The sequence below is a fragment of the Lycium barbarum genome, chromosome 3 (assembly GCF_019175385.1).
Source record: "Lycium barbarum isolate Lr01 chromosome 3, ASM1917538v2, whole genome shotgun sequence".
In the NCBI taxonomy this organism is placed as follows: Eukaryota; Viridiplantae; Streptophyta; class Magnoliopsida; order Solanales; family Solanaceae; genus Lycium; species Lycium barbarum.
The window spans coordinates 11937932-11962091 of NC_083339.1; the positions used below are offsets into that span (position 1 = coordinate 11937932).

General features: G+C 35.4%; 1 protein-coding gene and 1 long non-coding RNA gene across 3 annotated transcripts; both read left to right on the forward strand.

Moving 5' to 3' along the window:
- The first annotated feature begins 2156 nt into the window (after positions 1 to 2156).
- LOC132630375 (uncharacterized) lies at positions 2157 to 4513 on the forward strand. The gene is made up of 2 exons (XR_009578574.1): positions 2157 to 3713; positions 3792 to 4513. It is a non-coding gene; the product is annotated as an uncharacterized LOC132630375 (long non-coding RNA).
- A 10746-nt stretch (positions 4514 to 15259) lies between these two features.
- Positions 15260 to 19502, forward strand: LOC132630376 (scarecrow-like protein 9). 2 transcript variants are annotated; one of them, XM_060345957.1, is made up of 2 exons: positions 15260 to 15410; positions 16718 to 19502. In XM_060345957.1, the coding sequence occupies exon 2, from the start codon at positions 16768 to 16770 to the stop codon at positions 18958 to 18960; it is 2193 nt and encodes a 730-aa protein (XP_060201940.1). In that variant the 5' UTR covers positions 15260 to 15410; positions 16718 to 16767; the 3' UTR covers positions 18961 to 19502. The 2 variants fall into 2 exon arrangements, with proteins under 2 accessions (XP_060201940.1, XP_060201942.1); XM_060345959.1 differs by lacking the exon at positions 15260 to 15410 and adding an exon at positions 15480 to 15857.
- The last annotated feature ends 4658 nt before the right edge of the window (positions 19503 to 24160 follow it).

The window sequence follows — 24160 nt, forward strand, 5'->3', positions numbered from 1 at the left end:
TCGAATCTAGACCGGTTATGTAACGTCGATCCTCCATAAATGACCCGGGCTAATTCTTTCGAGAGAGTTGCTCCGGGTTTATTCGGGACCTCTCGTTCCGACCAAACCAAACGATGTTTAACTCCAACTGCCACGTGTTCCATTCCCATCATGCCACATGTTGGGCTATATTTTGCTATGTATACAGATAGTCCCCCCACTTTCCGGAGGAGAGAAATGAGACCGGGGAGTGGTTTTGAAACGTCACCGATAACATCTTTTCTTTATGGCAGGAAAACAAAATGTCTTACTGCTTTATTCAAAAACCCAACCATCTTGTCGGAATTCAATGCTTCCATTGCGAAGCGCCCTCTTCAACTTCGACGAATGACATATAGCTGTTGTTCATGAAAAGTCGTGCTCCTTGAAATGTCAATCGAATCATCTTCCATAATTATGTTGATAAGACAAAAATACATATATAAATTAAGTTGTTATTTAATTTTAAATATTAATATTTTTATATTTTATTTGCAAAAAATATCATAATTTAATAAATAAATCAAGAGTGCAAAATGAAGAAGAAGATCCAAAAAAGGAAAAGCAAAAGAAAGAGAAAGGAGGTGCTGCAAAGATGAAATAAATTAGACAAATCCTCTTAAATATGGGACCCACAAACTCAAACTGAAACAGAAACAAGAAGAAAACGAAAAAGGAAGAAAAATGACGTGAATGAAGAAAGAGAATAGGAAGTGCTGCAAAGATGAAAACAATTGTGCAAATTTCCCTTAATGCGGGACCCATCAAAATTGAAACAAAAATAACAAAAGGAAAAGAAAGAAATGGTACGTATTCAATTCAAGGGAAAAAGTGGAGTCTTCCACTTGCAAATTGCTAAATCAAAAGATGAAAGCGTGAATACAATATTTGGTTGTGGGTGCTACAGTTGCCATTGGCCAACTTGAAAGAAAATCAAGGCAACACAACTTGCCAAGATTGGAAAGAGAAAATAGTATTCGTGGCCTTAAAGCCTTTGCACCGGAAAGAATTCCTATAAATAGGGGAGTTTAGAGGCAACGAATCTAGAGGAAGGGAGAGCTTCAAACACTTTGTTTCCAATTTTCCATTATTGAAGCTTCTTTCTCTTATACTTTCTTCGGTTATTTAGGATAGGAAATTATTCTAAGTCTTTCTTTTAATTAAATAGTGGAATCATTCTTCTTGAATATTTCTCCTATTTTCTTATTTAATGGATAAGAATATTTTCGTTAATTGTATTAACTCCAATATGGAGTAACTTTCTTTTGTGTTGGGAGAATGACGGATCTTGATATTTCTATATAATAGTAGATATTATTTCTCAATTTCACATGTATGAGCGGAAGCTTTCTATTTAACTTTTATATGCTTTACAGTTAGATGTTATTTTACTTGTTAACGTTTATCTAATTTATACTACCAATTAACTTGTTACCAATTCTGTAATCGAGAGAGGCGGAAGAAGTAATATAGCTGATTGTCGTATTGATAAGATGTTAACATTTATTTAGTGACATCTATCTCTTTTATGTCGTAATTAATTTTACACTTATTTGTAGGATAGTGTATTGATTAGTTATAGCAAGTAAGGTAACCGAAAGGGACTTACTATAAAGAACATGTTTCAGTTCAAGCATATATTTCTAGTGCTTTAATATTACTATTTTATAATTAATTTGTATAACCGAGAGGAGTGCGATTAATTCTTCAACTTAAGTAATAATATATAAATGTAATCGTGAGAGGCATTTATACATTTATGAGAAATAGAAATTGAAGATTAAAGAATTTACTTTATAATAGAAGTATCAAGTGAAGTCAAAATCTCAACACCTTTTATTATATTTGTGAAAAAAACAAAATATATCTCCATTTCTCTATTTGCGTATTTTTAGTTAATTAACTCATAACTCAATTCTTTCTGATTATCTCACATAGTAATTAAAACAAGAAACGTCTGTAGAATAGATAAATCAATCTCTGTGGGTTCGACATCTTTCTATACTATTATTTGACCGAGTACGAGTTAATATATATATATATATATATATATATATATATATATATATATATATATATATATATATATATATATATATATATATATATATATATATATATATATAAGGACAATATCCAAACCTCAACTCAATCAAATCTTTTCTTTCCCTGTATACCAAATTCTCTAAGAAACCCTACTGACATTCGTCTCTTATTTCATCATCCACTTTTGAAATAATCCTATGATGTCTACCTCATCATCTCATTCTTCTCACGACGATACCTCATCACTTGATCAACATTCTGGAAAGGCTCCAGTCTCACCCACGAGTCAAGAAGTTGATCTTCACTCTTATGCCGCCGACCTTCTCCCATCTGGATTCAGATACCATGAGGATTTCAGCATCGTCGACTACTACCAATTTGTCAAAGAAATTGACGCTTTCATCACCGCCGATACTCTTCCCACAGTCTGTGAAGATTGAAACTTCACCCCAGACACCAATATCGGCGTCGTTAACTCCGATATCATGATGAACCATTATGTCAATGGTTTCTCTATGCTCTATACCTATCCTTTTACGATTGGTTTCGGATTCCCAATTCCTCAGATTATTGAGGATTTCTGCCATCGATACTAGGTTTGTATCGGCCAAATCACTCCCCAAGTCTAGCGTTTAATTTATTGCATTCCAATTTTGGCCGACCAAGCTGGAGTCACTTTTTCTCTTGATCACCTGATGCATTTGTATTCTTCATGTATTTTTCGAGGAGGATTAATTCACTTACTTCCTCATGGGAAGCGTAGTCTGATCAACCCAGAAGATGATTTTGACCGGAGGTGACTTCACAGATTTGTGATGATCCGAACCGATCATCTTCACCGTTCTAATCCCGAGCCATACCCCGAGGCATGGAATAATACTCATGAGTATCAACTAAGATTTTTTTTAATAATATAATCGCTCCTCCTATTCCATTTGTGTCCCTTTCTCCATTTTCATTATCTTTTCAGTCGTTCTTGTTGAGCTGGAGCTTTTGGTCGGAATATTCGAATGGGTTGTTGCTTTACCGCGTGCTTCCTCCAATGTGACACGTTCTTGGAAAAGCATGACCTCCGATTGGTGGAGAGGAAAGAGACACGATGAGCAGAGTTTTACCTACGACACACAACTCTATGCCCTTTTTCTCTCATCTTTACTTATCTTCTTTTTGCAGGACTTCCAGTAAGAAAGCCTTCTGCCCAGACAATCCATACCTGGAAAATTACTTTGTTGAACATAGTCAATGCCGCTTCTTCCAATCATAAGCGCAAACCAAAAGACACATCCACCTCTCCTCCGACCGGAATTGGTTCTAGAGTGCAGACCCGTCGTAGGCTTATGAAAGCATAGGGCAAATCTCAATGTGTTGCCCAACACGGGGTGGTAAATATTTATGATGATGATGAGCAACAGCAAGACGGTGGTCCCAGGGATTTACTGCCAGTTGGTTCCAGCAAAGCCTCTGGAAAACTAAGATTTCTCCAATTAGAATTCACTTGGGTAACCCTACTGTCCCCTTTTTATGAACCATCGCAAAGGAGTGTCGTTTTACTGGTTGAAGCTGAAACTTCAGGTTGGTCCCCTCGCCCCAAACCTCCGGTTACCAGCTTGGAGTCTTCACTCGTTCACTTGGCCAACTTATTTCTTCAGGTATTGACTCTACTATCAACACAAATTACTTCGCAAGTCCCCTGCATCTTTTGCTAACCTTTGACTCTATTTCCTCAGGGACACGTGGATGCTAGCTCTCATGCGGATCCTAAAAGAACCATTGTCCTTTCTTGTAAAGAAGAAAAACTCCAAGAATATAATGACCGTCTGAGGGCTGAAGTTGACAGGCTTCAAGCTGAAGTTAGAGACTCTGATTCTCTCCAATCCTCTCTGCAGATGTGTCTAGAAGACGTGACCATTTCCCTAAGGGACTTGGAATATTCCCTTCAGCTTTTAACTTCATCCTATGTCGATTTTCAAAACAAAGCATCAAGGTTGGAAGGTGATCTGAACAACGCTCACGACCAACTCGCCAGTATTGAAGTTTCATGGGATCGTCTCTGAGCCCGGTGTCAGAAGTTGCGACTCCGTCGTGATTTAGCCATCTTGAAAACTAGGAGGGACACATTTGAGGAGGAAATTGCCGAGGGCTTTGATCTTCTCACATCATTTCTTGAGGCGGAGATTGACTTAAAGGCTGCTGAACTGGGCCTTGAGTATATCCGGGGTCCCAAGGGGAATGGACATGGAAGTGAAGATTTTGGATCCTCTCTTGCTTTTGGAGCTAATCCATGCATCTAGCCCCCGTACTTTCTCTTTAGCTTTTATAACAGGATTGCTATTTTAAGCTCCTCCCTTTTTTATTTGGATGATAACTTACTTTTATAATAATTTATCATATTTTTTGGACTTTAAACCTGGGTGGAACATGGAACTGGGCATGCTAGTCCCTTTCGCGAGTTTGAACTTAATCACATATCCCTGCAGAAAATGTCCCAGTTCGGATTGATGTCCCTGTAGGACCATCTACTAGTGTCGTAGCTAATAAGTCCAAAGCACGCCTGAAGCGTGGTAGACCAATGGGTTCTAAGGATCGAAATCCTAGAAAATGAAAAACAAATGAAAAATATGACACTACGAAAGAATCTCATAAAGGAATTGAATATTTGAGCAATCCTATGATCCTTGAAGAGAACAATGAGCCTAAGACTCAATACAATGAGGAACTAGTAGTAAATCCAATTGATGATGGAAACAATTTGAATCGATTAATAATAGTGGTGCATTATGTCTTTGCATATAATATTGCCACAAGAATTATGCAAGATAGTGATCATCTTGAACCTCAATCTGTTGGAGAATGTCGACAAAGATGCGATTGGCCAAAGTGGCAAGAAGCAATTAAATCAGAGTTGAATTCACTTGCCAAATATGAAGTTTTTGGACCTGTAGTCCAAACACGGGTATTAAACCTGTTGGTTATAAATGGGTCTTTGCACGTAAAAGAAATGAGAAAAATGAAATACAAAGATACAAGGCACGCCTTGTTGCACAAGGATTTTCACAAAGACCTGGTGTCGATTATGAAGAGACATACTCACTAGTTATGGATGCAATAACATTACGTTATCTCATTAGTTTCACTATCCATGAGAGAGTAGAGATGCATTTGATGGATGTGGTTACAAACTATCTTTATGGGTCACTTGATAGTGAGATATATATATATATATATATATATATATATATATATATATATATGAAAATCCTGAAGGATTTCAGATGCCTGAAGCATATAGTTCAAAGTCTCGGGAAATATACTCAATCAAATTGCAAAGATCATTGTATGGTTTGAAGCAATCAGGACGCATGTGTTATAACCGCCTTAGTGAGTATTTATCGAAGGAAGGTTATATAAATGATGCCATTTGCCCATGTGTTTTTATAAAGAAACATCGGGGTTAGTTGTACTTATTGTTTATGTTGACGACATAAACCTTATTGGAACTCCAGCAAAGCTTCAAAAGGCAATTGATAATTATGTCTTGGTTTACAAATTGAACATTTGACAAACGATATCTTTGTTCATAAATCCTCCTATATAGAAAAGGTGTTGAAACGATTTTACATGGATGAAGCACATTCATTAAGTACTCCGATGGTTATCTGATCACTTGATGTGAATAAGGATCCGTTCCGACCTCAAGAAAAGAATGAAGAGATTCTTGGTCTTGAAGTACCATATCTTAGTGCGATTGGTGAACTAATGTATCTTGGTAATACTATAAGGCTTGACATAGCATTTTCAGTCAATCTGTTAGCAAGATATAGCTCTGCTCCAACTAGGAGACACTGAAACAAATCAAACATATTGCGGTATCTAAAAGGGACTATCGACATGGGCTTGTTTTATTCCAACAATTGCAGTCCCGATCTTGTTGGTTATGCCGATGCAGAGTATTTATCTAACCCACACAAATCTCGATCTCAAACAGGCTATGTGTTTGCATGTGGAGGTACTGCCATATCTTGGCGATCTACAAAACAATCTATTGTGGCTACTTCATCCAATCATGTTGAGATAATAACTATTCATGAAGCAAGCCGAGAATGTGTGTGGCTGAGGTTAATGATACATCTCATTCGAGAAAAATGTGATTTAAAATGTGACAAAGTACCCACGATCTTATATGAAGATAATGCAACATGCATAGCCAAATTAAGGCGAGGATTCATAAAAGGAGATAGAACGAAGCATATTTCACCACAGTTATTCTTCACACATGATCTCCAAAAGAATGGTGATATCAACGTACAAAAAATTTGGTCAAGTGATAATTTAGCGGATTTGTTCACTAAGGCATTGCTAACCTCAACATTTAAGAAGTTGATATACATGATTGGAATGCGTCATCTCCGAGACATTACTTGATGTTTCCATCAGGGGGAGTAAAATACGTGCTTTACTCTTTTTTCCTTAACCAAGGTTTTATCCCATTAGGTTTTCCTGGTAAGGTTTTTAACGAGACAGCTAGCAATGCATATTACTAGATATGTGTACTCTTTTTCCTTCACTAGAATGTTTCCTACAGGTTTTTTTTAGTAAGGTTTTAATGAGACACATTATCTATTAATAAAACATCCAAGGGGGAGTGTTATAAACTATTTGGCAAGTTGTTGTTTGGATGTATTATTAGAAGTGTAGCTTGTACCACTTGTTCATAAAGTGATAAATATAACTTGCACTTAGTTGTAGCAAATTGTAAATCAACTTACACAAGTTGCACAAGTTGAATATTGTAGGTTGAGGGGGCAAAATTGTTCTATAAATAGGAACCTTTGCCTTCTCATTTGTAACATCATCAACAAGTGAAATACAATATCTCCCTCCTCTCTACAAAGCTATTAGTTTGCTTCTCTAATTTATTTTCAATTATATAGTTTTATAAGAGGAAGAGCAAAGTTTGAAAAAGAAAGAGGGGTGAGCATTTTCAAACAAAATCTGCTAAAAAATCAAAGAAATCCCATGAGGTTTGGGGGAAAAAGGAAAAAGTCAAAAAGTTAAAAACAGGTAGACCTGCAGAGAAGAAACATGATACCAAATATTTCCCCCTTATTGGACTTCAATACGTGTCTGTATAGAGAGAAAAGCAAAGAAAAGTTATTTAGTCAAAAGTGGTTTAAAAAAGAAGATGTTTCCTCTCTTGGGGGAGTAAAAGAAAATATGTGATTTAATCATGGTAATTTGCACGAGGTGAATTTTTAAAATATTTGTAAATCAGTTTTATTTGAGATAAACTCTTCCGACTTTCGTGTACTGCTTGACAGTATTAGAATATAGCTAATATACATATAAAAAAATGTAAGTATTAACATGTAATTAAAAATAATATAAATAAAATGTGATTGATGCTTGAAAAATGTATTGTCTTGTAAAGAACTAAAAAAATGATTATTTACTGAAATAAAACTATAATGTTATGTATGTGCTTGCTGTGAAAAAATAATGATTACTGAAATTAATTTAAGTGACAATAAATTGATAAAAGTCCTAATATTTGCAGAACTGAGAATAATTATCAATGAATTGCTAAAAATGTGTAAAAAGTGCTATTTTGTGTTTTTTAACGATCGGGGGCCCCTGAGACGTTATTGTTAAGTATGATGAGCCAAAATTCGGTGTCAAAAATCACAACGTTTGAATCCTAAATCCAAGGCCTTCCCGATACAACCATGAAATCCATGCCACCATTTACTATCCAAAACTTTGTGTTCTTTTCTCCGCCTCCTGTAATAACTAACAACTCTACAACCCCCTTCACAGTTTCTCCAGGCCCAACAATTTCTTTGCTTACCTCTACGGATGGTTCTAGCTCACCCATCATTACCAAATACTTGATGACTCCCCATTAAATAATGTTCACTGCAATTCTTGGAATGATTGTAACACCTGTAATTCTACAATTATTAATCATAGCAGAAATCAACAAATCGTCGGAACGAGGTGAGATTTCTCCCACTCGTTTATCGTCAACTGACAACACATTCTTCTGCTCAGGCTCCAGAGTTATATGTCTCCAAACTCCTAGTAATTCACCCTTATCGGGGTAATTGCCTCGGTTTGCATGGGCTCGTTAGCTATCATATTGATCACATAGTGTGGCTCGTCCTGAACTTCTTGCTTGACTAAGTCTCTATTATTTCCATAGTTATCCTTGGCCATATCACTCAAGCATTCTCTTAAGTGACCGTCCTTTAATTACCGTGCAACCTCGTCCCTGAGGTGCCGACAGTCAGCAGTCCGATGACCACGGGTTCCATGATAATCGCAACATAGGCTCAAATCCCTCTGGCTGGGATATAATCTCATTGGTCTAGGCCATTTCATGCTATCAATATTACTTATTACTGCGACCAACTCTGCCAAATCAACATTAAAATTATATTCTGATAACCTCGAATTTTCACTATTGTTTGTAACTGAATCAACTGTTGCAGATTTGGACCGTAACTCCCGTCTACTTTGACCTGAATCGACTTTTTTTTTTTGTTAGAATTTGGCCTCTCATATTGATTATTTCGATTTCGTTCTAGTTTTGAACGAGACCTTTCCTGTTGACCATATGGTTGGTATTTTTCTTTTCCAAATCTGGAATCAATATCAACATTCCTTCTAGACCTGCCATGGTTCCTAGTCCGACCAGTTAACCCAGCCGGTAACCCAAACTGGTCATCTTCCACTCGAATTTTTGATTTATACCTATTATGAATATCCTCCCATGTTGTAGCGAGAAATTTTAATAGTTTTTTTTCAATTTTAATGAGGCGCTTGAAATTTTAGGATTCAATCCCGCCGCCCATTCGTCCGGGACAGCCGGCAACAACATCCGTTCTTTCTGGAACCTTATAACAAATTCACGGAGCAGCTCGGCATCGCCTTTGGCAATCTTGAAGATATCCGCTTTTCTCGCTGACACCTTCTTTGCTCCAGCATGCGCTTTGATAAAATCACCTTTAAGCATTTCAAAAGAATGAATCGAATACTCCGGAAGCAGTGAATACCAAGTCATTGCCCCTTTGGACGACAATGTTTCTCCAACCTTCTTGAGTAAAACAGACTCAATCTCATTCGGCTACATATCATTCCCTTTAACAGCACATGTGTATGAGGTCATATGCTCTTGAGGACTTATGGTCCTATCATATTTGGGTAGATCCGGCATTTTAAACCTTTTCGGGATCAATTTAGGCGCTCGGCTTGGTGAAAATGGTAACTGAACATATCTCTTTGAATCCGGTCCCTTCAGTACTGGTGGGGCCCTTTAAAATATTGTTACACCTCGCACTTTCAGAGCACGAGCACGCCACGTATTTCACCATATTAATGGAGTATCAGAGACGTCCCATGAAGTTTTGGAAGGTACAAGCCATGGAAAGTACGTAACAATGAAATAAAGGATGAATTACGATCTCGTAAGTCGTAACTGGGAAGGACAACCTTGGAACCAAAGGACATGACCATTATCAAGTATAATTAACGATAAATATCATGTATGGAGAGTTTTGGAAGATTCTGGGACCAAGCAAATCGAAGAAAATAAGTTTATCGAAAATTTGATAAAAAGTTGGCAAAATTTTGGACAGAAATTTTGGATCAATTTTAGAGGGGTATATCTCCTAGTATATCAGGAGTTTTGAAGTGAAACAAAATCCTAAATTGAAGTTTATGAAGTCTAGTTTCTAACTCAACAAACTGTTCGTCAAACCGATATCGGAGTAGGGATTTATGGGCGTCTTAAGACGGACTGCCAGAAGCCTGCGAATCTACGCGAATTCCCTAGAAACTCACTTAAGGCCCACTAATTCGGCCCAATGGAGCCTAACCCGACCCACACACCTATAAATACCCTTCTAACTTATCATTTTTCACCATCTCTCACCTCCAAACCTCTCTAGAATTTTCCACAACATTCATCCAATATCCACCTCTCTAAACATATCCCAAATCCTCTACAACATTCTTCCAACTTCTACAACATGCACATATATTCCTACAAGTCTATATGACAATTTTGGTCCTTTTTATTTCATTTTTAGCATAGCCCCAAGTCCTAGGAAGTCCTAAAAACTTCTCCAAACATATTCCAACATATTTTCAAGCCTAAACCAAGGATCAAAGTGAAGATTAAAGTGGTTAAGCATTTCCAAATGAGGTCTACACTTATCTCCTCTTCTTGAAGATGTTGGGTGAATATTTTAAAGGTGGAGAAACCATGGAATTGAAGTGTTCTTGAATTTTGAGGTAAGATTTCATATTAGTTTCATGTTTATGAGTTTGTTTGGTAATTATGTTAAGATTTGAGGAGAAGAAAATTGGAGGAAAAGTCCAAATATGCATTTGATGATATCTTGAGTTGTGAATTGACTTGAGTTATAATTATTAGTATGTTTTGACCATAATCTTGTTATGAGGGATAATAATAATGTTAAGGAATTGTCGTATACGAATGTATAAGGGGTTGTATGAAGTTATTGTTATGGATTGATTATGAAAAGAAGTTTTGGGATTGAATTGAGTATAGTTTGAATGTAATCTTTTAATTATGGAATTGTTGGTGTTTTATTGTGCTTTGGGAGTTGTTTTGAAGATTGGAGGGAGTAGAAGATATAGGGTAGATGCTACCCGAATTTTGGCAGATTCTAAAGGGGTTTAATTTGAAGGCTTAAGATAAGCATATGACGATAAGCCTAACAATAGTATGAATTCTCTTGAATGTAGATTTACGAGCTTGGGAGGACAAGTGTTGAGTAGTTAAAGTTAAGGCGACCAAAAAGGTATGTTAAGGCTATCCTTTCTTTCATTTTGGCATGATCCTATGATATGAACAAACGAACGAGTAAGCAAGGTTCCATATTACTTTACTTTTAGAAGTACTAGGAGTACTTCAGTCTTTGATGTTCCTGTAGCCCTTTATGATTGTTCCTTGACTTCTTAAGTCCCGAAGGGGCACCCATAGGCCGTATGTTTCCATAATGGTGTCTAAATATCGAAGGGGACATTCATGAGGTTTCTTTATTCATATGCATTTCATATTTGATTTTTAAGTCTCGAAGGAAACAAATGAAAAAGGGGAAGAAGTTCCCATTTTGAACTAAAAGTTGCTCCAAAGGGAGTCTTTTGATATTTTACATACGTATGACATGATTTGATGGGGAAAGGGAAAAGGGCTATGGCATTATATACGCAACCCACCTGATCAGTTGGTATATGATGATTGAGATGGCCGAAGGGGCTGCCCGATGGGGCCAATATGATATGATGCCCGACGGGGCGAAGCTCGAAAAAACAAATGGGTAAAGGTGCATATACATATATATACATGTTTTCAAAAGTAATTATGCATATTCGTAGTCCTTAGCGACAGTCACAGGTACAGGTTGACTCCTACATTTTTCTTATCCTTTGAATCTTGATATGTTGTTTCATTTCTGCCTTACATACTCGGTACATTATTAGTACTGACGTCCCTTTGCCTGGGGGCGCTGTGTTTCATGCCACACAGGTGCAGACAGATGAGTAGAGAACACTCGCTATAGGATGTTCCCAGGCTATCAGCTAGTTTGGTGAACTCCATTTCTATTCAGAGTACTGCCGAGTCGGAGTACATATGTATATATATGTGTCATATGCATTATGGGTACATCGGGACCCTGTTCCGACCTATGCTATGGTATCTTGGTTCATGTTAGAGACTTTGCAGACAGTGTCCTAAGGATAGTGCGTCGAGATTTAGACAGTTGTGTAAGGCGGCCATATAGGTCGAAGTGTTCATATACATTGATTTAAAGATCTTATTGTGACTCAAGGTTTTCTTTGACAAAACAATAAGGGAGAAGTCCCTGATATGATGAAAGAGTTCTATTAAAAAGTTTTCATGTTTTACTTGACGGAAGCGTCATTTCATAATTTAAAGGTTCATAAAAAGGTGTGACTTATGAATAGAATGGTAGTATGTCACTCAGCCGAGTAGGGTCTTGGGTGTCAGTCGCGGCCCTCTGGTTTGGGTCGTGACAAATCTGGTCTACTCGGGAATTGAATGCCTTAAATTCTTTTTCGCTCCGATCCAGTCGACTATTTAATTCTTCATTCTTCTCTAATCGACTGGAAAGGGCCTCCAGGTACTGCATAACGTTGGGTGTCGTGCCGCCACATCAGGCATCACCGCTGCCTTCTCCGTGCTCCACATCCGTATTGGTAGATTTGCACCAGCATTATTCCTCCCCACTTGTAAGTCAGCAATCGCTTTTTGCTGCTTTTCTAGTAGGTCAAGGATTTTCGCTAGCCCTGAATTTACAGCTGCCACTTCTTCTTCATGGTCATCATTAGGAGTCAAATCATTTCCCGTATGCTTGGCTCCACGAGAGGAAATCAGGTTTTCGTTATTCCTCGCCTCTGTTGCCGGATCTCTCACTTATGCATTGAGATTGTTCAACGCCCCATCAGCTTTATTTCCAGTGTTTGTCAAGATTCCAGACTACCCGGTAACAAATATTTGAAAGTGATAAGCAAGGTAATTAGAGCAACAAAACAATACCACTACTATCCTTAGTCCCACAGTGGGCGCCGGACTGTTTACCCTAAAAAGAGTGCAGTTAAATTTGTTTGTGGTTTAAAGGATACGTGAATTGATTTCTTATAAGTAAGGAATGAATAGCTAATAACAAGTAGAAAAATCAAGTTAATATGCACATTATAGAGCAATAAATAAGCCTAGGCCGGAGCAGTATTGGAGATTATCCTTAATGAATATCTCCCCGGATGAACTCTAACCCTTGTTGAAATAAGAACTCGAGGTAACTAATTAGTAAAAGAACAATTTTATTTGTTGAACAACATAAGCTGAATTTCTTAATGTAGTAAAAATGGCCTTCGATCCCCCTTACATAGAGCTTTTGGCTCCTTTTGTAGTTGTAATTCTTAGCATTGAGCTGTAATTTAATTCTAATAATGAGTAATAATAGACAATAAATGCTACTTTAATGGCGTAACGTTTGCTTCGAATCTGAACCGGTTATGTAACGTTGATCCTCCATAAACGACCCGTGCTAATTCGTCCGAGAGAGTTGTTCCGGGTTTATTCAGGACCTCTCGTTCCGACCAAACCAAACGACTAAAGCGATGTTTAACTCCAACTGCCACGTGTTCCATTCCCATCATGCCATATGTTGAGCTATATTTTATTATGTATACATCAGTCTTATGTGCAATGTCCTTCACTTTATACCTCCTTATTATTCTGTAAATTAAAAAGAAATAATTGCAAATACCGAACTCGAACTATATAGACGATCCACTCAATTGAAAGAGAGACACGTCAAAACCCACGAAGTCAAAACGTACGAGGCACAAACAATCATCGTTTGTAACACGGCCATGTGGAGCCCAATCACCGCCCTCGTGCATCACATGCCGTCAATACGTGCTATTTATGATTGGCTGACACGTGTACACTCTCCAAGGGACATTTTAAGAATTTCACTCGACAGTGGAAGAACAAGTGTCTGCCATTTTCTACAAAAAATTGTTGACTAGAAAGGAACTAGCTACTCCCTCCGTTCTATTTGGGTAACACTATTTATTTATTACTTATTTTGAAAAGAATATCATACTTTTTAACACAAATATTTTTTTGGCCCCAAAAAAATCATACGTTAAACTCCTTCCGTCTCAAATTATCTGTCATTTTTTGTTTTACACACCCCTTAAAAAATATTAATTGGGGGTATTGGGTATTTGTCTAACTTTACCATCATTTATGACTAAATTATAATTTCTCTTCATTAAATGAGTTATTCTATTTATGTGTCATCTCTATTAATGACACTAAGAGTAAAATGAAAAAAATAATTAAATTGTGTCTTGAACTCCTAAAACGATAAATAATTTAAGACGAAGGAAGTATAATTAAAATTCAAGTATTAAATGTCTTATAATTACACAAATATTATGTCATATTTTAGAATATAATTTTAAAAATTGTTATAATTCTTAACTTTCATCAAGAGTAAAATGCAAGAAGACTGCTTGAGGTGATTTGGATGTGTTTTCAGTCAACCTACGAAGGCACGGGTACATGTGTGAGATTATGATAAATGAAGTTGTTAAAGAGAACGAAATAAATCTAAAATTACAGGGAAGAAAATTATCTCGAAAGACCCATAATTATTGGTTATCAACCCACACTTAACTAAAAATAGGACGGAATGAAAGACAAAAGATCATATAGATGATAACTACTACTTAAGAATAAGTTTTATATTTGTCAAAATTATTATTATTATTATTACATTTAATTTAATTTATTTTTTATTTCGAAATAGCGAGGATTACACAACTTATCTTAACTTGTTTGAAACATACATATAATTATTGTTGTTACTCTCTCCGTTTCATAATAAGTGCTATTTTTAATTTATACACACTTCTTAAGAAATTGCCCATTCCTAAAAAATTAGGAGTATTTTTATTAATTAACCTCTAATCAAATTTTACCTCTTTTTAAGTTACCTCTTTCCTTCAAAAGCTGCTCAATGATTCTTGATTAGGTAGATAAGGGTAATTTTGGAAAAAATCAATCCTAAAATACCACTTATTTTGAAACAAAATGAAAAGCTTATAACATCATTTATTTATAAACGAAGAGCTCAGTCAAATTTAATTTTTATTTTATTTAATATAATAATGATATGAAATGATGATAACCAAAATAGTGAGAATTACACAACCTATCTCAACTTGTTTGAAGCATACACATAACTATTGTTGTTACTCTTGAGGGCTCGTTTGGTATGAGGTATAAAGGACAAATAATTTCAGGATTAAATTTAAGATGAGTTTATTTCACATTTGGTTGGGATAAAATCGCGTTATAACTATCCCGAGATTGTAGTGTTATTTTATACCCGTAAAAAGATGAAATAATTAATTCCGAAATATCTAATCCCCAAATAAGTAATTAAGGGAAAACCTGTTTCCCAACCAAACGACCCCTTACGAGTTTTACTAAATTTTGAAAGCTGTGCTGGGACTACAAACAAAAATTATTGGACCCTCTGCTTCCTAACCTTTCCATAAATAAATAGGGATAGAGAGAGCATCTTTTGTTGACACGTGGGGTATAATCATTGATTACAAGCATAAGACCAACCGAGGTTTCATTTGTAAGGTGACCAGGTCATGTCAACGACCTATGACTTGCTATTACAGGTTACCACTTTCTTATAAGAATCTTACAAATACATTTTTGAGCTACTTTCTTCTCTCTCTCACACACTTTGCTTCTTCATAATTTTAAGGTATGCCCCTTTTCTCATTTCTTTCATTTATTCATGTTTTACTTTACATGGGGTTTTCTTGTTTTTTATTTAAGCACTTTAATTAAATTTGAGGTCAATTATATGCTGAAGTAGTTGCTGTGGCTATTAATAGGATTTAGAATTGATGAACTTAGCTCAAGTTTTTGCTGGCCCCTTTGTTAGTGTATGATGCAAAAAGAAACTCATGGGTAGTCTGTTAAATAGTGATAAAAATTCATTTTTTTTGTTAATGCTGAAAGTATTTGTTTTCTTGATTCTATGGGGTTGTTAAAGAGTGATCAAGATTCAATTTTGTCAATGCAAAATTTGCTTTTTTTAAAAAAGTTTGTCTTTTTTTCCTATTTATAGTATTTATAATTGATAAACTTAGTGCAAGTTTTGCTGGCCCCTTTCTTTTCTCTCTCTCTGCTTCTTCATAGGTTTAAGGTATGCCCTTTTTCTTATTTCTTTCATATATTCATGTTTTTCTTTACATGGGGTTTTCTTGATTTTTTATTTAATTTAAGCACTTCAAATTTGAGCTCAATTTTATGCTGAAGTCATTGACTGGCTATTAATAGGATTTAGAATTTAGTGCAAGTTTTTGCTGGCCCCTTTGTTAATGTATGGAAAAAAAAAAAAAAAACTTGTGGGTAGTCTTGAATAGTGATAAAGATTCAATTTTTGTTAATTCTGAATTTGCTGTTTGTTTTCTTGATTTCATGGGGTTGTTAAATAGTGATAAAGATTCAATTTTGTTAATGCAGAATTTGCTGCTTGTTTTCTTGATTTTATTGGGTTGTTAAAGTTTGTCTTTTTTGATATTTTCTGAGAGCTATTACTTGTGTTTGCTCCACCTTTGAGCTTGAAATTGTATATGGTTGGCACAGATTGGCTGCAAATTTGAGTATGAACTATTTATAGGATTTAGAATTGATGAACTTTAATTAGTGCCTGGCAGGCCCCTTTGCTAATGTATGGCAACAGAAATTTGCGAGTATTCTGTTAAAAAGTCATAAACATTCAATTTTTTTGTTAATGCTGATTGCTGAATTTACTGTTAGTTTTCTTGATTTTATGGGGTTGTTAAAGTTTCTGTCTTTTTTTTGCGACTTTCTGATAGCTATTAGTTGTGGGTAGTCTGTGAAATAATGATAAAGATTCAATTTTGTTAATGCAGAATTTGTTAGTATTTATTTTCTTGATTTTATAGGGTTGTTAAAGTTTCTGTCTTTTTGCTATTTTCTGAGAGATATTACTTGTGTTTCTTGCACCTTCGAGCTTACAATTGTATATGGTTGTCACAGATTGGCTGCAACTTTCATTTGGCATCATTGACATTGAGGGTTTGGTTGAAATGGATCCGAGGTTTAATGGAAATCGCAGTTATTTGAATAATTTGGGATTAGGGAACCAATCAATACCTATTTCTTCAGATCAGAAGATGATGAATGGACCAAGATTTGAACTTATTTATTCAGATCAGAAGCTACTCAATGGTCCTAGACTTGAAAATAGCTTTGTCCAACACAATTTTGGTGCTGTTGGATTTATAAATGGCGACCATTTACCGACTATACAATCAAGAACTGACGAGGACGACTTCAATGAAGATATTGATTTCTCGGATGCAGTTTTGAGCTACATAAATCAGATGCTTATGGAAGAAGACATGGAGGAAAAAACCGACATGCTTCAAGAGTCATTGGAACTTCAAGCAAAAGAGAAGTCGTTCTATGAGGCCCTTGGCAAGAAGTATCCACCATCACCGGAGCAAAACGCGTTTACTAAACAGAATAGTGAGAGTCCTGATGACTACTTCTCCGGAAGTATATACAATTCCACAAGCAACATTTCCGCGGACTACAATTCCTCTTACTTGGAAGGTCTTTCATTTCGTAATACTTCGTATTCTTCAGTATGCTCATCAAATAGTGGGAGTAATAATATTGTAGATGGATTCTTAGACTCTCCTGTTAGTTCTTTTCATATTCCAGATAATATGTATGATGAGAGTCAATCTATTTGGAACTTTCGGAAAGGAGTTGAAGAAGCAAGTAAGTTCCTCCCAACTAGTAATAAGTTGTTGAACAATGTCGATATAAATGGCTTGCCACCTCGGGAACCCAAAGAGGAAAAGGATGAGGCGAGAGGGAAGAGAAATCCTCAGAGGGATGATAATTATATCGAAGAAGAAAGGAGTAGCAAACAGGCTGCGGTTTTTACAGAATCAACTTTACGAGATGAGGAGTTTGATATCGTCTTGCTGAATAGTATGGGGAAGGGAGAAGAAGCACTAGAAGCTTATCGACAAAACCTGAGGAGTGCTAAAAGCAAAAAAACCACAATACAGATATCGAAAGGATCAAAAGGAGGAAAGGGCCGCAGGAAAAAACAAAGTGGAAAAAAAGAAGTCATAGATTTAAGAACTCTCTTGATAACTTGCGCGCAGGCTGTTGCTGCTGATGATTCCAGGACTGCGAACGAACTGTTGAAACAGATCAGACAACATTCGTCCTCTTTTGGAGACGGAAACCAGAGATTAGCTCATTGCTTTGCGGATGGTCTTGAGGCACGTTTGGCTGGTACTGGTAGCCAGATTTATAAAGCCCTTGTCAACAAACGAACTTCCGCAGCTGATCTTTTAAAGGCCTACCATTTGTATCTCGCATCTAGCCCGTTCAGGAAGATCTCAAGTTTTGCTTCGAACAAGACAATTATGATAAAGGCAGAGAACGCAACAAGGGTTCATGTCATTGACTTTGGCATACTATATGGCTTCCAATGGCCTACGTTCATCCAACGTATTGCAGAAAGAGAAGGGGGCCCACCAAAGCTTCGTATAACCGGTATAGAGTTTCCTCAACCAGGCTTCAGGCCGGCGGAACGAATCGAGGAAACAGGTCGCCGTTTGGCTGATTATGCTCGGTCCTTTAATGTTCCGTTTGAATACCATGCGATTGCAAAGAAATGGGAGACCATCACGGTTGAGGATCTAAAGCTCGACAAGGATGAATTTCTTGCTGTCAACTGCCTGTATCGGTTTAAGAACTTGCATGATGAAACAGTCGACATTGACAGTTCAAGAACTGTCGTTCTAAACCTCATAAGAAAGATTAATCCAGATATATTCGTCCACGGTATTGTCAACGGGTCCTACAGTGCCCCTTTCTTCGTCACGCGATTTCGCGAGGCATTATTCCACTTTTCAGCACTTTTTGACATGCTTGAAACTGTTGTTCCCCGTGAGATTCCAGAAAGAGGATTAATTGAGAGAGAGATTTTTGGGAGGGAGGCTCTCAACGTCATAGCTTGTGAGGGGTGGGAAAGAGTTGAAAGGCCAGAGACATACAAGCAGTGGCAAGCTCGTATTCTAGGGGCAAGGTTTATGCAGATACCTTTTGACCGGGTGGACTTCGTGAATAGGGCAGTAGAAAAGGTGAGGTTAGGTTACCACAGAGACTTTGTAATCGATGAAGATAGCCAGTGGTTGTTGCTGGGCTGGAAAGGAAGAACAATTTACGCCTTATCTTGTTGGAAACCTGTTTAAGAAACCTGAAACACATAATAGCTTCCTTTTAAATCCCAAGTCCATCCACACATTTGCAGATCAAATGCAGCTTATGCTTCAATAACCAACGGATCATCAGACAAGATGAGGCTTCGGTACATGTTCTTGGTGATGATCATCAGCGTATAAAGCGAAGGACTTGATCCTGAATGGAATGACTGATTGAATCGATATTTCATAGAAGAATGACCAAGACCATAAAATCATAAGTTGAACGGCTAGCTGACAAGCCATTGCTGCATGGTATGCATCAGATATGTATTCCGGAATTTTGTGAACTTAGCAGTATATATTAGTTTGTTCAATGAACGCGTTTAATTGGGAGGATAACCTGTTTTAGATCTGTTTAATATCTCCATTTTATGATGCATTAGCCGTTTGAACTAAATGTTCAAGTGCGGTAAGGATTTAGAAGAATAACTGACTCCAGCTAGTTTGCAACTTTGGATTGAGGCATAGTTGATTGATTGATATATGATGTATTAACCGTTAATAGTAAGTGTACGTTCCGGTGAACTAAAGATCAATTTCTTTCCCATTTAAAAGCAATGTTCTATTTCACTTAGGAACTGGAATTTTCTGCCATCAACATGCATAATGGAAAGCGTTTTAAGTTATATACGGTGACAGTATGAGAATTTCTCACAATATCAGTCTAGTTTAATTGCAATTAGCTTAACCAGATAATATACAAAAGTATACACTTTCCTCTATACACTCTCTGTGTACAAAATTTAAAATAATAGAATTGGGAATTCTCAAAATTAAATCACCTTCATCTTGGAGGTAGTTGCAAATGGTGAGGGATTTCTCAACAAATTGGATTATAATAATAATGTGGGCACCTTTTCTGCTGCATGCTTGCTATTATGCGACATGTTGGGAAATATTTAAGGCCAGTTGATTAAAAACTTGGAAAATGGTGCTGTCGTTTAGCTGAGGGGTAGAAAGTAGAACTTATTCTACTACTTCCTCAGTCCCAAAATAAGTGTTGCTTTAATTTATTTCACGCATATTTAGAAATTAATAAATGCAATGTATAGTTTACTAAGCTATCCCTTTTAACTATTAGATATTTCTTGAGAAGTGAACACTATTAAGTAGCTCTTCAATATAAGGGTATAGTTGAAAAAATGTTGTAATGTTTATCTTGAATTCCTAAAGCTACTATTTTGGCTGAAATGACACTTATTTTGGTACAGATGGAGTACTCTTTACTACTTTAGGCCATAATTGGTTATGCAGAGAGCTCCTTCAAGACTTTGGTTGTGCTGAAGATGGAGTAACTTGGGTTAGTACACGTAGGCGAGCTAGAATTTGAAGTTTATGGGTTCTGATCAACTTGCCATTAAATTCATAGCTCGTTTTAGTTACTTCATTCTAAGCAAAACTACTGGGTAATGGATTCAGTCGTTCATATATATATATAGTGTCCGAAAGTAATGGATTCAGTCGTTCACAGAACCCCTTAAAACTCTGTATCTGGTGTGCATCTTTAGACTTACAATAAAGAATTGATTTCAAAATTGTAGTCAAAACCAGCAAAAGAGTATATAGTATGTTGAGAAGCACAAATAACATTTGAAACAACATTGATAAAGACAGAATGGTTACCAATAACTTACTCATAGAATACTAATGTTTTCTTGGACCAATGAGAAATTAAATGAACTGAAGCACTGATCTGATCTCTAATGTGATGTACTTATAAATTATAATACTATCACTTGAGAAATTGGCCCTGTTGTTATATTCAAGGATTAGGCCTATACCGACACTCTTTTTCCTTTTTTTATAAGGGGAAAATTGGTTAATTACTCACCTGCAACCAATCAGATCAAAGCATAGCCATTTGTACAAAATAACTATATGCCTTATTTATTGTGAAATAAAGCATTCATAATCTGTCGCGATTCAGAACTTAGACGTCATAAATTCTGGGCTGAGAGAGTAAATTCTGAAATGTATATCTATTTCTATCAATACTTATTTTATGCACATACTTATAGAGCTCGACTCTGGACATTGAGTTCAGACGGACCAGTGAACCCATTATTGAATCCGCCGACGCTTATAATTCTTTGTCAAAATTCAAAAGCAAGTTAATTTAAACAACTTCTTTAGATGTTTGTGAATGTCATATTGATAACTTATTAATTATGTCTTTTAGTTATAAAGCCTAAATGTGATTCAATTAAAGCAATGATCATTCATCTATCTTCTTGAGTGAGTAACATGGTCATAATCTGTCGCGATTCAGAACTTAGACGTTATAAATTCTGGGCTGAGAGAGTAAATTCTGAAATGTATATCTATTTCTATCAATACTTATTTTACGCACATACTTATAGAGCTCGACTCTGGACATTGAGTTCAGACGGACCAGTGAACCCATTATTGAATCCGCCGACGCTTATAATTCTTTGTCAAAATTCAAAAGCAAGTTAATTTAAACAACTTCTTTAGATGTTTGTGAATGTCATATTGATAACTTATTAATTATGTCTTTTAGTTATAAAGCCTAAATGTGATTCAATTAAAGCAATGATCATTCATCTATCTTCTTGAGTGAGTAACATGGGATAGTTTAACTTTGTAGCTAAATTATGAGTTTGAGATTGGACAGGAAGTTTTCTCAGATGATAATTAAATTCTTTGAAAGTTAGAAGAATATAAGGTTACTGGTATGACGGGTTGTTGGTAAAAGATCATGCCAACTCGAACAAAATCTTTAAATGTTTGTAAAACTCATATTGCTTACTTTCATTAGGTGACTTTTAGTTTACAAACCTAATCAAAATATTGTAGATTTATACCAAAACAATAGTCTCTTAAGCTATCTTCATATTTTTCTAATGCTCATACATTTAAAAAGAAAAAAACAAAGTTGTTGGGTGTGTTCGGTATGGAGGAAAATATTTTCGATGAAACATAAGTGGTTTTTTTCTTTTTCTTTTGGTGTTTGGTAAGTAAGACAAAAAGATATTGTCATAAGAACATTTGTATGTAATATAGGAAAAAACGATGGGGTGGGATGGGGAGTACTGGGTGTTGGGATGGTCAAGGAGTGGGGTTTGGAGTCGTGAGGATGAGAAGAAACAACGAGCTTGGAATGCCAATTATGAAACTTATTTTTCCTATTTTCACCAGGAAAGTCATTTTTCTGATTTTTAAAGAACACGTTTACTAGAAAAAATATTTTTCAAATGATCTTGAATCTTCACCAACTAAACATGAGAAAATGGAGATATATATATATTTTTTAAAATATTTCCTCCATACCAAACACACCCTTTATCCATTGCCTTTCAATAATAGAGTCAAAGGCACCGCTTATAATTAATTGGAAGAATTTGAATGAAACTTATGATGGAGCTTATTTTTCAGAAATTTACGAATTTCTGTTTGATATGTATTATAAATTCTTTTTCTATGATCCGTAGAGCCTAAACTTTGCTTAGGTTGGGTCTTTTTCGCCCAAAACTTTAGCTCTCACAAGTAACTAACAAATCCTAGCATTCCCATAATCACGTACGTTTAAGCTTCCAATTCTCACCCAAACTATTCCCATAAAAATCTTTTATTAAAGGTAAGGAATAAAATAGAAGTACGATAGCAAATAATAATTGAAAAAGAATAGGGAGGACATACACAACAAGGATAGACATGAAAAAAGACTTCACTTTTTCCAATCAAAGCAATAGAGAAGTGAAACCTCCGAATATGACACAAAAGTAGAAGTGAGTACCAAAAGAGTATCTCTTTCTTTCACTCTAAGTGCTTTTTTTAATACTCCCTCCTTCCAAAAAGATTATCTTAGTTTGACTTGATATAAAATTTAAAAAATAAAAAAAAGCTTTGAAATGTGTGATTGTGTGTGGTCCAAAACACATCTTAAATATTTATATGGTTGTAAATCATCTCATAAAGTTAAATTGTTTCTAAATAAAGATATGTGTCAATTTTTTTTGAGATAAACTAATAAGAAAAGTGAGATAATCTTTTTGGAACGGAGAGAGTAAATTTTATAGTAAAATTTTCACAAATAGCTACCTTTTAGCTGCTTCTAACAAACTATAACTACAAGTTCATTATTTACATTTCGCAGCTGGTTTTTCCTATATTTAGATGTTGGACGCGTCGCATAAATATAGCCAAAATACAGACTAAATACATGGAACTGTTGAGCAAATAATCCCTCTATTAAAGGGAAAAAAAATCTTTTTCAAACTAAACAGAAATCTATTTTTAATGTTCCATAAATCACGCAAATCTCATTCTCTTCCATATCTAATCACATATCTCATTCAACATCTAATCATTCACATAAAATTTTAATTCAAAAACTCTCTTCATATTTTTCCCCAAAATATAACTAAAAAAAAAATCTCTTTTTAATGTTCCATAAATCACGCAAAGCTTGATTTGTTCATCAATTGAATTGCATAGTGACAAGTTGAGATTGTCTCCTGATGCTATGACCATCGATTTTGGGTTCGTTATTAAAAATATTCAATGAAATTACATTATTAAAAATCAAAATGTTCGTTACAAAAAGTATTAGTTATTGAGTGCAATAAGCTGATATTGAATATTATTTAGTAACTTTAATAAGATGGGAAAACTTGACTCCATAAAAAAACTTTAATCCCTAAGGGTGGCTTTTGATTCACTGTATTTTATCTGTATTATGATTGTATTTTTGAGTGTATTCTAATTGATCCGTAAGATTTGAATCGTAATGAATATATTTACAATATATTTCACTTGTATTTTGTATGTATTTTAGAAGTATTAAAATTCTTTTTTAATTTTTGAAGTATATTGTACAAAACTATAGATTTCATGGTTCAATAATGAATTCAAGTGTACCATGAATATATAGAGAAAATGCATAGAACTCTTCCTGGTTCATCAATAAAATATAGTGAAAACATGCAGGAAATACAAACTTGATATTGAAATGCACTTTGTAATTTTTTAGCAGTAACTATACAAGAAAAATATAAATGTAATAAAAACAGAATTCAAATCTACGATTAGACTATACAACAAGCGGGATCATTACCAAAATACATAAAACTTCTTCTAAAATCTTCATAAAAATAATGTCGCAACAGTGATGTTATACATTAAAAAAAAGTTGGAGAAAAAAAAAACAACTTAAAACATAAACTGT